The sequence below is a fragment of the Polypterus senegalus genome, chromosome 12 (assembly GCF_016835505.1).
Source record: "Polypterus senegalus isolate Bchr_013 chromosome 12, ASM1683550v1, whole genome shotgun sequence".
NCBI lineage: Eukaryota > Metazoa > Chordata > Cladistia > Polypteriformes > Polypteridae > Polypterus > Polypterus senegalus.
In genome coordinates this window covers 5,581,949-5,596,069 of record NC_053165.1, presented here as the reverse complement: position 1 = coordinate 5,596,069, position 14,121 = coordinate 5,581,949, and the positions used below count along the sequence as shown (strand labels likewise).

The 14,121-nt window shown below is 38.5% G+C and overlaps 1 protein-coding gene across 16 annotated transcripts in view; it reads right to left on the bottom strand.

Moving 5' to 3' along the window:
- Positions 1-14,121, bottom strand: part of cadpsa (Ca2+-dependent activator protein for secretion a) — a 364,578-nt gene that overhangs the window by 209,226 nt on the left and 141,231 nt on the right. For all 16 annotated transcript variants that reach the window (XM_039771426.1, XM_039771431.1, XM_039771437.1 and 13 more), the window contains exon 6: positions 9,748-9,869. In XM_039771426.1, coding sequence (XP_039627360.1) covers positions 9,748-9,869 — 122 coding nt within the window. The remainder of the gene's footprint in view (positions 1-9,747; positions 9,870-14,121) is intronic.

Genomic DNA, 14,121 nt, shown 5'->3' with positions numbered 1-14,121 from the left:
AATTGTAGTTTATAAAGTACAAATTACAGTCGGTCACAGACCAAAAACTAACAACAGGACATGAGTGGATGCCATTTTAACATTTCCTGAGTTGAACTCTACTGTTTATGAAGTTATTTCAGTCACCACAAGATTATTTGGACTTAGTTTTAATGACATTATATTGTAAAATAATATTTAAAATCACTGACTCTCCACTCTAGTAATACATTCTAACTTTCCTTGTCACAATTGGTCCCAAATAGTCTCCCTGATTGATGTCTACTCGATTATTTTAAATCTTTTGTAAGGTGATTTGGATAAAAGCATCTGCTAAGCAAATAAATGTAAATGTATGTGTTATAGAAATAAATGTTGTTGTCCTCAATTGTATAAGTAGATAAGGCAATGTAAAGACAATGGTTTCAGGCTTGAAAGGCCCAGTGGGGGAAAAAGTCAAATGTAGAAAAGGGTGGAGCTAATCTAGGAATTGCTGTATGAGACCAGGACGACGGTCATGGTACTACTGTAGGGGTGTTAGCGTATAGTAGTTTTGTTTCACTTATCCTAAAAGATGAATAAACCTGTTATTTCTGAATGTCACTCATTGTAAAAATTCGTAAGAAACAAAAATGTGATATTTCTGTCTTTAAGTGGATAAATAAACTAATTAAAAAGCTCCAACTTTACAAACAGCTAAACAAGTTCACAAATGCACACCATGCATACTTTTTCAAACTTATTTAAAATACAAGATTGTGATAACATGGACAATTTGGCCATTATGTGAATGGTATCAATGTGTTTCATCATTTTATATTTTAAATTGCATCTTTCATAACCAGCACCATCCAGCATGGCTTTTCAGGCCCATTTTTCATTCCAGCCATTGAGAGGATAACTGAAGGAACTGATTAATCAGATGAAACCTCCTCAGCATTTGGGTGTCAAGTTACAATGCACATGCAGTAATCCGTTTGGTTTCATTTTAAAAACTGTTTAGTGAAGGATTTCTTTTGTGAACAGATGACCATTAATCCTTCCATGAGTGTTCACTTAGACTTGAATCTCTGATTTTATTTATTTATTTATTTTTTAAAAATAGTTTTAATGCAAGTCATGCAGTTATGTAGTGATTGGCACTGCTGCCTTTTCTCTCCAGGGACCTAGGTTCAATTCCAGCTCTGGTCACTGTCTGCGCAGACATCATCACTCTGTCTCGGTGTCTGAAAGATTAATTTGTGACTTAACATTTACAAACTGTGGGTGTGCATGGGTGTGTCCTGTGACAGACTCGCATCCAACCATGGATGGTTCTTTCCTTGTGCCTGAACGTACAGGATAATGCTGCCACTGCTGTGAACCTGTAATAGTAAAAGTAGCTTCAGAGAATGAATGAAGAGAGCGTTAGTATGGACAGCTTGAGGAGAATAAAGTGATGCTGGTGCACATGAAGGTGACCTCTGTGATCTGCCATTCTGTAGGATGCATTGTTATTCCCTTAGTGGATGCTAGTGGTTAATTACCTGTTTAAAATGCATATTCTGAAACAATTAAAAAGCAAAAATTAAAAGGTGTGTAAATTAGGATGATGATGAAAAATGAAAGGACGGTGTAAATCAACTATAATTAATTTAAATTGTCTGCACAAATCAAAGCAGCTCTTTTCTAAAATTTAAAAAAATATATGAAAACAATCCACATTCTTTTGGGCATTTTAATTTGCCAGAATGAGACCATAAATAAATAAAGTAGTGAAAGAGAGGAGCTTGGGTTCATCATACTGTATTTATCAGAACAAACGACTCATGTCTAACCTCACTACTCCTGTCTCTCCATTGAGAATCACTGATGCTGGCAATCTCGTTGTCCCCCAAACCCACCCATGCTGTCTGAGTGACAAACTCTTGGCTATAATGCACCCACACTTTGGAATGGCCTTCCTAAATTAATTACATCTGCTAGCTTATGTTGTTCTTTTAATTGTAAGCTTAAAATGCATTTGTTTAGAGAAACAACTTAAAAGTGTCTTTTTTTAACCTAACTCTCAGTCCCTCTGTCTGCCAAGATGTGTTTGTGTCACATATTATGTTATCATTTAAGGTCGTCTTGTGATATTGTGTATTTTTAAAATTTTTATTCAGGTTTGCTATTTTTTTTGCTAGTTTTTATTTTAATTCAGAATATTGTGTTTCCTGCATTTTTCTTTAATTTGGTACTTAATGTTGATGCTACTTTTGTGTCAAATATAGTAATTTGATCTTTTTATTTACTTTTACTGCTGTTATTAGTTTGAATTTTTCTGTAGCACTTTGAGCATGGTAAAGGTGCTGTATAAATGTATTAATATTTGTGGTGGTAGTAGTACTACTACTACTACTACTAAAGTATTGGCAGATAGCATATACTGTACATAGTTTGCAGTACCTTTTTGAAAACAGAAGGTGGCACCATTGGAATTTACAGCACATTTAAATAAGAGAAAGAATACTGCTGAAGTACTCTAATGAACCTTTGTAGAAAAACCTGTTTTTTACATGTGAGATAATACATCTTGTCTATTACATAATTTAACATAACATTTCTATTACAAATAAAATAAATATCTGTTTATCTTTCTATCATATACTGTAGTGTATTTATCTATCCATCTATATATCTACAGTATTTAGCAGGATGTTGTTGAGCAGAGTTTGCTGTAATACTTTGATAGGGTGCCAGTGGTCAAACAATCAACAGCTATCTTGATTGTATGAACTCCACAACCAAAGGCAAGCTAGGCAGGACTGTGTATAACAGATGCTGAAGTGAGAGCAAGACCACCAGGTCACAGTAATATATGGTAAGTGTGCGTAGTTAAAACTGCTCCACGTCACTTACATTGGGCTAGATGCCCACTCTCGGTTGACTCACCAGACTACCTGCATATGTTTTTCCCTTTTTGCCTGCAATTGTGATTTTCTTTCCTTCTAAATGAATGTGAGTTCACTTGCCACCACCAGACTGGGGATTAGGATCGATCTGCACCCCTGTTAAAGTGTCAGCTACTGTACAATATAAGACGAGCATTTACACGGACAAACTAAAGACAGTATATTCAGTATCTCAAACTTACAATGAGTTAAGATGGTATTATTTTGGTTCAAATATGGGTTTTGCTGGATTCTGTCCATCTGCATACTGTTCTTGTTTTCTTGTTCTCATCCATTGAATCATTTGTATCAGTTTTCATATTATACTGGGAAACCTAAGTCTGTCAAGAAAATTGTAAAGCAAACCTGCTCACCACCTCATAAGTCTGTTGGCTTAGATGTCTTCCTGCTTTACTCTGCTACTAGGCAATCAACAGAGGTTGGGACACCTCTGAAAATTCTTTACTTCAACCTGCAAGGCTTAATTTACTTTAATTGCTCAGAACATCTATAGGTTGTAACCTATTGGTTGTTCCACGAAGAAGGCCCATTTGTAATATTCTGAAATTTCATTTTTTCAGTTTTTGCTAACCTAAACTTTAAATTTAAACCTTTGGCAGTTTACTGCTTATCGTTTCACTATTTTAGGTCATTCATTGCATTTCAGCTGATTTAAATTTGAAGAAAAACTGGACTGTGGGCTTAAAATGGTCTATGTATCTCTGTGTGTGTGTGTGTGTGTGTGGATACATATTATCATTTACTTATTTGGCTGACGCCTTTATCCAAGGTGACTTTCAGCATTTGAGGTACAATTGGTTAAATTTTTTCATGGCCGGAGTGTGTAGCGGAATTTGAACCTACAAGCACAGGGTATGAAGCCCAAAACCTCCAACTCTGCACCACACAATATGCCTATTGTATGTATAACTCATACATACACACACACACATTTTGACCGGAAGTAAGGTGTCAGAGCCCCTAAACCCATAGACTGCTGCAACACAAGTCTCAGGTTCAAATAACTATTTTTTTTATTCAACTAAGTTCCTTTTTCATTTCACCTCTTCTCCAGTAAAGTCCAGCCTACAGTTTTCTGTCTTGCTCCTCCTCCTCCTCGTTCTCTACTTCTCTGCAGGTATGCTTTAACCTTCTTCATTTCCATCTCTGATTCTCCTGAGTGAGGCAGAACAGCTTCCTTTATGCAACTGTATTGCACCCAGTAAGCAGTTCTGGGTCAGATGGAACTTCTATCAAACTAGTGAGTCTGTCTCCAACAGCACTCTGTTGCGACTCCCAAGGACTCCAAAAGCAGGGGCACTATAGATCCTATGCATCCCTGCTGGCATCCAAGCAGTAGTGATGCCAGATTGATGCTGCCACCCAGTGGAGTGGGGGAACACATGGTCCTGGACAGTAGTCATCCCACATCAATCCATTATGTCAACCTTTTGACCGGGAAAGCGAAAAGGAATCATCCGAGCTGAGATGAATATCCATCCATGCTGTTCATTCATTCAGTTCAGTGCTTCCCAGTCAGGTGGGTCGGGTCATGGTGCCAGTCCATCCATGATGTCTGTCACATTATACATATCTAAATTATTTTGGGTTGTAAGAAATGCTACCAGGGTGACCCTCCTGTTCCAGTGCTAATAGTCCTGTATATGAAGACACTGTGTTAGTGCTTGCATGACTTTTCTTTTTTTAAGCCCTCCTTATTTGAATTTTCTTTAAAGAAATCTTTATTTCTATCCTGGTTAGCAGTCTGAATCCTAATTCTCTGTGTTTTTTTTTTTTTTTGCCTGTGCAAGTGTTAACAATTATATCCAAAACTCCCTTCAAATGATTTTCTTTCTTGCCTTGCCATGCAAGTAGCTTACAGAAATCCAGCAATTCATCTTGCAGGTCGTCCATGACAGGACTGTGCCACTGCCATGCCTTGTGAGAAAAAATGCTTCTATTCATTCTTCCTAGTTCAGTGGCATGGGGCCTTGGTAAGTATCCTGACAGCTTTGGGTGCAAAGCAATGTAGAGAGCCAGTCTATTGGAGGGCACACTAACATACACTGCCAGCTGAGCCAATTCAGATTCACCAGTTAACAAAACATGCAGGTACCTGTGAAGTGTAGGAGACACAAAGACACTGGAAGAACATCCAAACTCCATAGAGAGTGGCACTGAAGCTCAGTTCTGTGATATATGTATTTTTTATTTTCTTATTTTTAAGCCCAATTTTATAAGCAGTATTTTAAAGTGTAATCAGAATGCCCTGCATATTATAAAACAATTAAAACAGTCACAAAAGAGAAGGCTAGTGATGTGTTCAGGCCCTGTGTTTGTCAGTAGGTATACTTTTTGAAAATGTAAAAATTTCAAAATGTGATCACTGACGGCAAGGCAATTATCTTTGCACCGAGGTGATTTTATTCTGCATGCCACCTTCACCAACAAGGCCCCTTTAAAAATGCTCTTCTTGCTTTTCATATCGCCCATTTCCATCACCAGATAACAATTTCTGTGAGCTGAAAACATGAACAAATGTCCAAGACTCAGCCCAGATCCATCAGTACACAACACTCTGGGGATTTGCCTCAGACCGCCAGCTACTCTAATTAAAATGAGACAAAAAATCAATCTTGTAAGAAGTTGCGTTCCGGCTCATGTAAATACCTGCCGCTGTGAAGCGGATCATTTCTACTGGGAATTAAATAACAAAAATGTGATGTGCCACAGTTGGCACACTTGAAGACTTAAGTGCCACAGGTGCTTTTTAACCCTTTCAAGTCCTGGTAGTCAAGTATTTAAAAAAAAAAAAATCACTAACAACCCCACATAATCCAGTCCAGTGTCATTTTACAGTCAGTCTGTGCCAGCAGCAAGATAAGACCTGGTTTTAGGCAAAATGTCAGTCCATTTCTGACTTTATATAAGTCTATTCACCTTATATACTGTACTGCTTTTCACTATAATGGTCTGCCTACCTCATATAGTGGATTTCAAATTAGATGTCCATTACCATTTATAATTTTCTGTCCATCAATTCATTTTTCATATCACTTTATCAAGTTCAGTATCCTGGAAGAGGGGGGTCACAGCCTGTTCCGGCAGCATTGACCACAAGGTATTGACCCACCTTGCATGGTGACGACAGTGTTGTTATGTCTTCTTAAAATCAATCTGTCCACCTTTTATAGCATCTTTCAAGCTGAATGGATACCCATTAACTGTTCCATTTATGCCTTCATCCTGTCATTTTGTAATGTGCTTAATCCAAGTGAGGATCAGAGCCTACCTAGCAATATGAATGGACACTAGTTGAGGCCCAGGCCTTTCTGTTCTTAAATAGTGCCACATACTATGAATCTATCCATCTTATACTGTGTTTTTCAAATTGGGTCAATACCCAAAAACACTTTCATCTCCTACCTTTCTATCCCATCCATCTATCCGTTCAGTTTCTGATCAAAAGGAAATGCTGTCTTTATAATAAAAGCAGTAAAATGTTTTTCCAGATATTCTACAGATACAAGAAAATATGAAGCTTGACAAACATTGGAAAACCATTTAGTCAGTCTTCTCTGTTTAAATTTAAGGTGGTTTAATTCCGTGAGCTTATCAGAGTAGGAAAGGCTCTTTGGTCCTGGGATGGCCCTGGTTGCTCCTCTCTGCATCATTTTTAGAGCTGCTAGTCACCCTAAGGACTCCAGATGCAGTATCATTAGGACCACCTTTAATAAGTCAATCGGGTTGATTTGATGAGATATTCCTTTCATGAGCCCATGTTGGCTGTTCTATAATATATTATTTTCATACATCTGGTCTTTCTAATTTATTTCTGATTTATAGTTTCTGTAACATGTTACTCTATAAAAGTAAAGCTAATTGGCTTGTACATAATGAGATTCGTTTTGCCAGGGTTTGAGAATGTTATTTGTTATGTCATTTTGTTGCTGTTCCAGTTGATCGGAACTAGAGGTCTGTGTTCCCTTGACATTTCACACTCAAGGTTTTGTGGGATCTAAAATATCAGTACAATACAGACCTCTGAATGAAGCCACACTGGCCACTTTCTAAACTTTAGGCACTCCTATCTGAAGTGGTTGCTGTAATATGCTAAGTTAAGGTTCATAAATAATCTCTTTCATTTATTTTAACATAAACAATAAAATGCCATCAGACCAAGAGGTTTTATGAGTATCTAACATAGGAAGGACCTGACTTCAGTTATCCAAAATCTATAAACTCAGAGCTTGTTTTGTACTTCTGCATGAGATGTTCCTTTTATTTCTTCTTTTATAAAGACTTCGGTGAAGTGCTTATTTAGTTCATTTGCCATGCACTCTCAATGACTTCTCATTCTCCTCTGAGGCTCCATAAGTTTTGTTTTATTGTTTTCTTCATCTGCAATGGACTGGTGCCCTGTCCTTCAGGTGTTGTTTCTGCCTTAGGCCCTGTGATTGCTTGGATGGGCTCAAGCTGCCCCATGACCAAGCTCTGGATTAACAGGTTTGGAAGATGGATGGATTTTTTTGATACTTTGCTGTAGGTTTTCAGTGTTACTCAGGGTGTACATTTTTTTGTCTTTTTTTTTATTTTTGTGTGGAGTTATATTTTAGTCTTAGAGTTTTTAATATTTTCTTTTTCCATCAGTTTCATTAGTTTTTCCATTTTCTTTGTCATTGGAATACATTTATATTGGGTAGGTATGGTGTCAAAGAGAGGAATGAAGAAGGTCAGAGGATAGTGGATTTTTCCAAAAGGATGGACATGGCTCTGGTGAATACGTATTTTAAGAAGAGGGAAGAACATAGGGTTACATACAAGAGTGGAGGAAGATGCACACAGGTAGATGACATCCTATGCAGAAGAGTTGATCTGAAGGAGAGTGAAGACTTGAAAGTGGTGGCAGGGGAAAATGTATTTAAGCAGCATAAGATGGTGGTCTGTAGGATGACGTTGGAGATCAAGAAGAGGAAGAGAGTCAGGGCAGAGCCAAGGATCAAATGGTGGAAGTTGAAAAAGGAAGACTGCAAGGTTGAGTTTAGGAAGGAGGTGAGACAGACACTGGGTTGTAGTGAAGAGTTACCAGACAGCTGGGAAACTATAGCAGATGTAGTAAGGATGACAGCAAGAAGGGTGCTTGGTGTGACATCTTGAAAGAGGAAGAAGGAAAAGGAAACCTGTTGGTGGAATGAGGAAATACAGGAGAGTATACAGAAGAAGAGGAAAGCAAAGAAGAAGTGGGATAGTCCGAGAGATGCAGAAAGTAGACGAGTACAAGGAGGTAAGGCACAAGGTGAAGAGAAAGGTGTTGAAGGCTAAAGAAAAGGTGTATGATGAGTTGTATGAGAGGTTGGATACTAAGGAGGGAGAAATGGACTGGTGGGCTACAGAGGGGCCGAGCTGGGAAAGATGAGGAGCAGGTTAGGGTGATAAAGGATAAAGATGGAAACAACTCACAAGTGAGGAGAGTGTGTTGATAGGATGGAAAAAGTACTTTGATAGGCTGATGAATGTAGGGAACGAGAGAGAGAAGAGATTGGATGATGTGGAGATAATGAATCAGGTAGTGCAATGGATTAACAAGGAGGAAATAAGGACAACTATGAAGAGGATGAAAAATGGAAAGGCCATTGGTTCAGATGACATACCTATGGGAGCATGGAGGTGTTTAGGAGAGTTAGCTGTGGAGTTTTTAACCAGAATGTTTAATGGAATCTTGGAAAATGAGAGGATACCCGAGGAGTGGAGAAGAAGTGCACTGGTGGGCCGATATTTAAGAATATGGGGGATGTGCAGGACTGTAGTAATTACAGGGGAATAAAACTGATGAGCCACAGCATGAAGTTATGGGAAAGAGTAGTGGAACCTCAGTGAACCTCCTAACGGTAGCAGCCGGAAGAAGAAGAAGTCATTTCCAGGATTTCAGAAATCCATTAGTTATATCTATTTTATTATTTCTAAGTGTTTCTAATGATATTCAAAATTAATTGCGTTCTACTGCAGCACTGTAGTATTTTTGTATGAGCACAGCTATTGTTGTTGACAGTTGCTCTGCAATTAAGAGGCAAGATGAACAGTGTGCAGCACATGACATCATTAGTGTGACTGTATGAAGGTCAGCATGTACATTTCCCAGTCATCTGAGATCTCATATTTCTCTTGAAAAACATTTTGTGGTCATTCTTATTAGTGTATTCCACTTACAAATTCTTCTGTTCTTTGACTTTGTTTAACATCTGTCTACTCAGTTTGGCTCCGGTTGTGTGTCCCCATTTAGATATGAAATCCTGGACTTGATGCTTGATTCGTATCTTGAGATTTTTTTTCATTTATTTTACATTTTCATGGTTTAAATGTTTAGTTTATTTCTACTTTGTGACTTCTCCTGATTCCCTTTTCATTTAAAGCTCCGGCTACTCAGTGCAGACAGTTCACTAAGATGTTAGGGTAATTAATAACTCTGAGTTGTTTCATTTAGGTGTGTGTGTATGCCCATAATGGACATAATGTCTTGCAATGGAACATCTCCCTCTGCTCCTTCTAGCCAAGCAGAAAACATCAATTGATTAATCCATACTTCGAACTCCTACAGGAGGCCTTGCTTCAGTGTTTAGGACAACCTGCACAATGGGGTTATTTTCTGTTTTTATTCCTTTTACTTTTTTGTATTAACAGATGTTTTCTGAAACACTGATTTGGGCTACTTATGACAAGTTCAGAATTCAATTAATACAAGCCACATTCACATGTTACAATGACTGGTGATTGATTGCTTAAAAATCTCTAACCTTCCAAAGCATTATCGTACTGTGAAGCATGGCACAATTCAAAGGCATTTTGACACATGACTTACATGGGCTTGGAAGCCTCTGCCTGGTCGGTTTGCAGTTTTTCCCCTCCTTCGACTTCCATGGTGCAGTAAACAATCCGATTGGGAGCCAGAGATTTTAAACCTTGAACTTCCATAATGACTACCTGCAAAAGATAACAAAATTGGTGTTAGAGAATGGTGTGTCATTCTCTCGAACACTACACATGTTTATTTGAAGTGTTGGAGATGGATCCTATCTCAGCAGCCTTGGTTGCATTGTCTGGTCATGAGTCATTTTCAGGGCACTCTAACTCACACCTGGCCAATTTAAAGACACCAGGCAAGCAAACACTGAACGTGTTTGATATGGGAGAAACCTGGAGTAACTGAAGACCACCATTATGGACACCGAGAGAAAGTGTGAACTCCACACAGATAGTGAGTGGGGTAGGATTTAAACCCAGATCAAGATAGTGAGCCAGACGGAATTTGATTCCAGGTCCAGATAATGACCAGTATTTGAACCCAGTCTCAAATAAACCCAGGTCCAGATGTGAGCAACCAGAAAATTTTATCCCAAGTGTAGATAGAGAGGACACTGAGATGTGTTCACGGACCCAGATTGCAAGAAGGCTGAGATATTTTGTGGGCTGGAATTTGATCTGAAAAGAATATGAAAGTGAATGTGCCAGGGTTTGAACCCGGGGCTTAAAGCTGTGAGAAAGTTGTGATAAAACCACTGAGCCACCCAGTTGCAACAACAAAATTTATTTATTTAGCACATCTTCATACAAATGGTACAGCTCAAAGTGCTTTACAAGATGAAGAAATGTTTAAATGAAACAAACATAAGATTTGGCAATACTAAGTAACAAAGAATAAAGTAAGGTCAGATGGCCAGGACGACGGGAAAAAAAAAAAAAACTCCAGATGGGCACAAGAAAAAAACATCTGCAGGGGGTCCAAAGGCCAAGAGACTGCAAAGCTCCCACTTGACATTTTACCTAACATAAATGATCTAAATTAGTCCTTATGGCTTTCAGGCTTCACATACAAGAATTTGATGATGATGGTCATGTGGATATATGGGGACTGCCATAAATCCATCAATGGAGGGACTGCATAGTGCCCTGATCAGGTTGTAGTGGTGCAGAATGCCGCCACAGAAAACCGTAAAAAGAACGGCAGAGAATAGTATGGATTCTGGAACCATGATGAAAGTGATAGTTCAATGCACATATAGCTTAACAGGGCTATGCTTGAACATAGCTATGAGAAAGCCATGTTAAGATAATGGGCTTTAGCAGTTTTGTTTTTTTTTTAATGCTCCACCATATTTAGCCTGGTGAATTTCTATCGGTAAATGTTTCCAAATTTTAGGTGCATAACAGCAGAAGGCTGCCTCACCCCTTCTTTTAAGTTGCCACTTAAAATGTTTGTAAGTTAATAGGTAATTTGTGAAGATTCCCATAATACCATATTGTCTGTTTTTGTGTTTGAATTGTGGCAGTCATCTTAGATGCTTATTGTTAAGTCTTTATTACTGTGTTCTGCAGTATGCTGTTACTCTTGCATTTGCCAAGTTATCCATCTTCGCCTTAGATCAGGATCAGAAGTGAATGGAGACAAATGGCATTACAAATGACAGGCTATAGTATGATATTACATAATACCCTTTTACATGCGCACGCAAAAACAGGATTAGGTGAGTAACCTTAAAAACCTCTGTTTAAATACACAAGTCCACTTATGGAGTTCCCCCTGGCAAAACGCTCCAACAAGAGTTAAACATTATTAATTAGCTGCCATGAATCCATACTCAAGCATGTCACCTGTGTCTCTCGAGCAATGTGAGGATTGCAACAGACATGTACAGACTGCAAAATCCTTAGGATTACATGACTACGTAACTGGGTTACTTGAGGAGAAATCTATGTTTGTTAACCTGGTTTCTCAGAGACCAAATCGCGGTTTCTACAGTCAGTGACATTTTTGAAACCGGGTTTCAGTGAATAACTGGGCTATAAAAGTGAAAATTGGTTTGATCCAGTCTTTGAGGGATACTATATGAGTTTCATCCAATTGGCGTGAAGTCACTGACCAATCAGGGTGACCGTGTTCCATCAGGAGCTACCTTGTGTTAACAGAAAGCAGTAAATTATTCATTTTGGGCATTGCCTTGTACCTAATTCTGCCAGGATAGACTCCAGACATTGTGAGCCTAAACTGGATTAAGGTGGTTCAAAAATGGATGGATATCATGCAACCAATCTGAGGAAGTGACCCCTGAAAGCAATCACTGAGTAAATATACTAGAGGAGCTAGTTCTTTGCAGCCTCCTGGGCCACCATTCCGTAAAGCTTCTCAGAAAGGGCATGATGTAAATCAACACAGTATAGTATAGTTCATGACGTATTTAATTAAGTGAGCTTTGGTCATTGGAGGGGAAGCATTCTAAATTAGACGCCAAATGCATCCATTTAGCATTACTTTACACTTGAAATCGAGCCTCTTAAGGACAAGTGTTCATATAATTGAGCAGCAATCCCTGAAATTAGCAAATTAGCGTGTTAATCAAGAATCACTTACAAACCTTCACACCTTCCCAGGTGGCCAATAAGACTAACTAAACACACAATTTGCAGCATCAGGTTTGAGGACACTTGTTAAGGATGCAGTGTATGACTGTTTGGCTTTGATTTTTTTCTTCCTAGGCATAATTAACATGTAATTCCATAGCCTGTTGTGTACCAGGTCATGTTATTTTGTGTTATACTGTATTCCAGTCTTGTGTACTTCATAATGATTCTCTTTGTTAAAGATACTTTAGAAAGTAAAATTTGATTGATTTTTGTTTTTTGTTTTCTGTTTTCGGAAGAATAAAGCATTACTGGGTGGCACATTGGTTAACTCTACTACTTGACAGTTTCAAAATCTGTGGTTCAGAATCCATCTCAGTGTAAGGTCTTGTGGAGCTGGCATGTGGCTTTTCTCCAGGTTCTCACGTTTTCTTCCTCGTACACATTAGGTCAGTAGGCCCACTGATTAGTGTCATCATACCCTTCCTTTTGAGAGGCTGATTTGGATGGAAGGGACATCTCCACCTGAAATGACCATAGTACAACAGTTGTCCTCCCTCGTGTTGTTGCAAGTTTACGTTTCAGAAACATGCTCAACAATAACCAATTTGTTACTAAATGTCAGGATGGGATCCCAAAGGAGGCCTTAAAAACGATCTGCGCATGAGGTTTTCATGATCTACAGTTCCCAAGGCAGAAGCAATTCATTCCACATTGTGCAGGATCGACACCTGCAGAAGACGCCTTTTAACTTTGATCACTGTCTAGTTAGTAGATGACTTGAAGGGGGTCAATTGTGGGGGTCACATCGGGATCAATTCAGACTGTCATATAACCATTTAATGGCTAGCCATTGACATCTCGGATTGTTCTTGGCTTCAGCCTCAGCTGGATGTATCAAAGAAGCCAATAAGCTGAAGGGGAAGGGACTGAACAAACCTGTCAGTTATGTGCCAAGATTTGTAGACTTTTGGTGAACAGTTTATTTTCTTTTGACCCTGAACGTACCCAACCATGTGTTACAATGGGAAATTTATGGCTGGCCAATAGAGTTAGAGTAAGAAAATGTCATCACAGAGATCCACTTCTGATTTACGTGGGGAAGACAATTAAGAATTGCAACGGATCAGGTTATTGCTCTGCTTTAGCTAAAATTTCAAAATTTAAACAAAAGAATTTTTATTCACATTCAAAACATTAAAATTTTTAACTGTATTTTTAATGACCATTGTAGGAAATCGATAATCCTGCATTTGTCCTGTGCACTGAGAAGCAAATACCTGGCTGCAGGTAGTCGGCAAAGTTTTTGGACAGTCATTGAAACTTCTGCTCAAGTCTGCATTTTCTGTCCCTGTTTTTGTGCATCTTCCAAGCTGCTTCATTCTAAGCTTTAGGCACTGCGCATGCACTACATTTTCCTGAGCAGCAGGTGGTTGCAAGGCTCTCACTTTACTTAACATTTAAATCTCTATTGCTGTATTTTGTCAGGTGATGACGATGTCACAAGAGATCACAGTGACCTGATGCCAATCAACATAGACCAAGCACATGCTTCACATTATTTGATTGATACTTTGTGACGTGAACAGTGCATGAACTTGACATTAGCAAATGACAGACAGACATGATTAGTTTGATAAGTTCATGTTTACAATAAAGAAGTCTGCACATATGTTGGAAATATCTGTAATGGTCCCACCACATGACATCATCTAGATTTTGTGTGTAATATTTTGCAATTATTCTTTGTTTTTTCTTAGAGATACTCCCATTATGAGAACTTTCCGTTGACGGAAAAGGTAAAGCCAGCCAGAAGGGTGTGACAAGTGATATCATT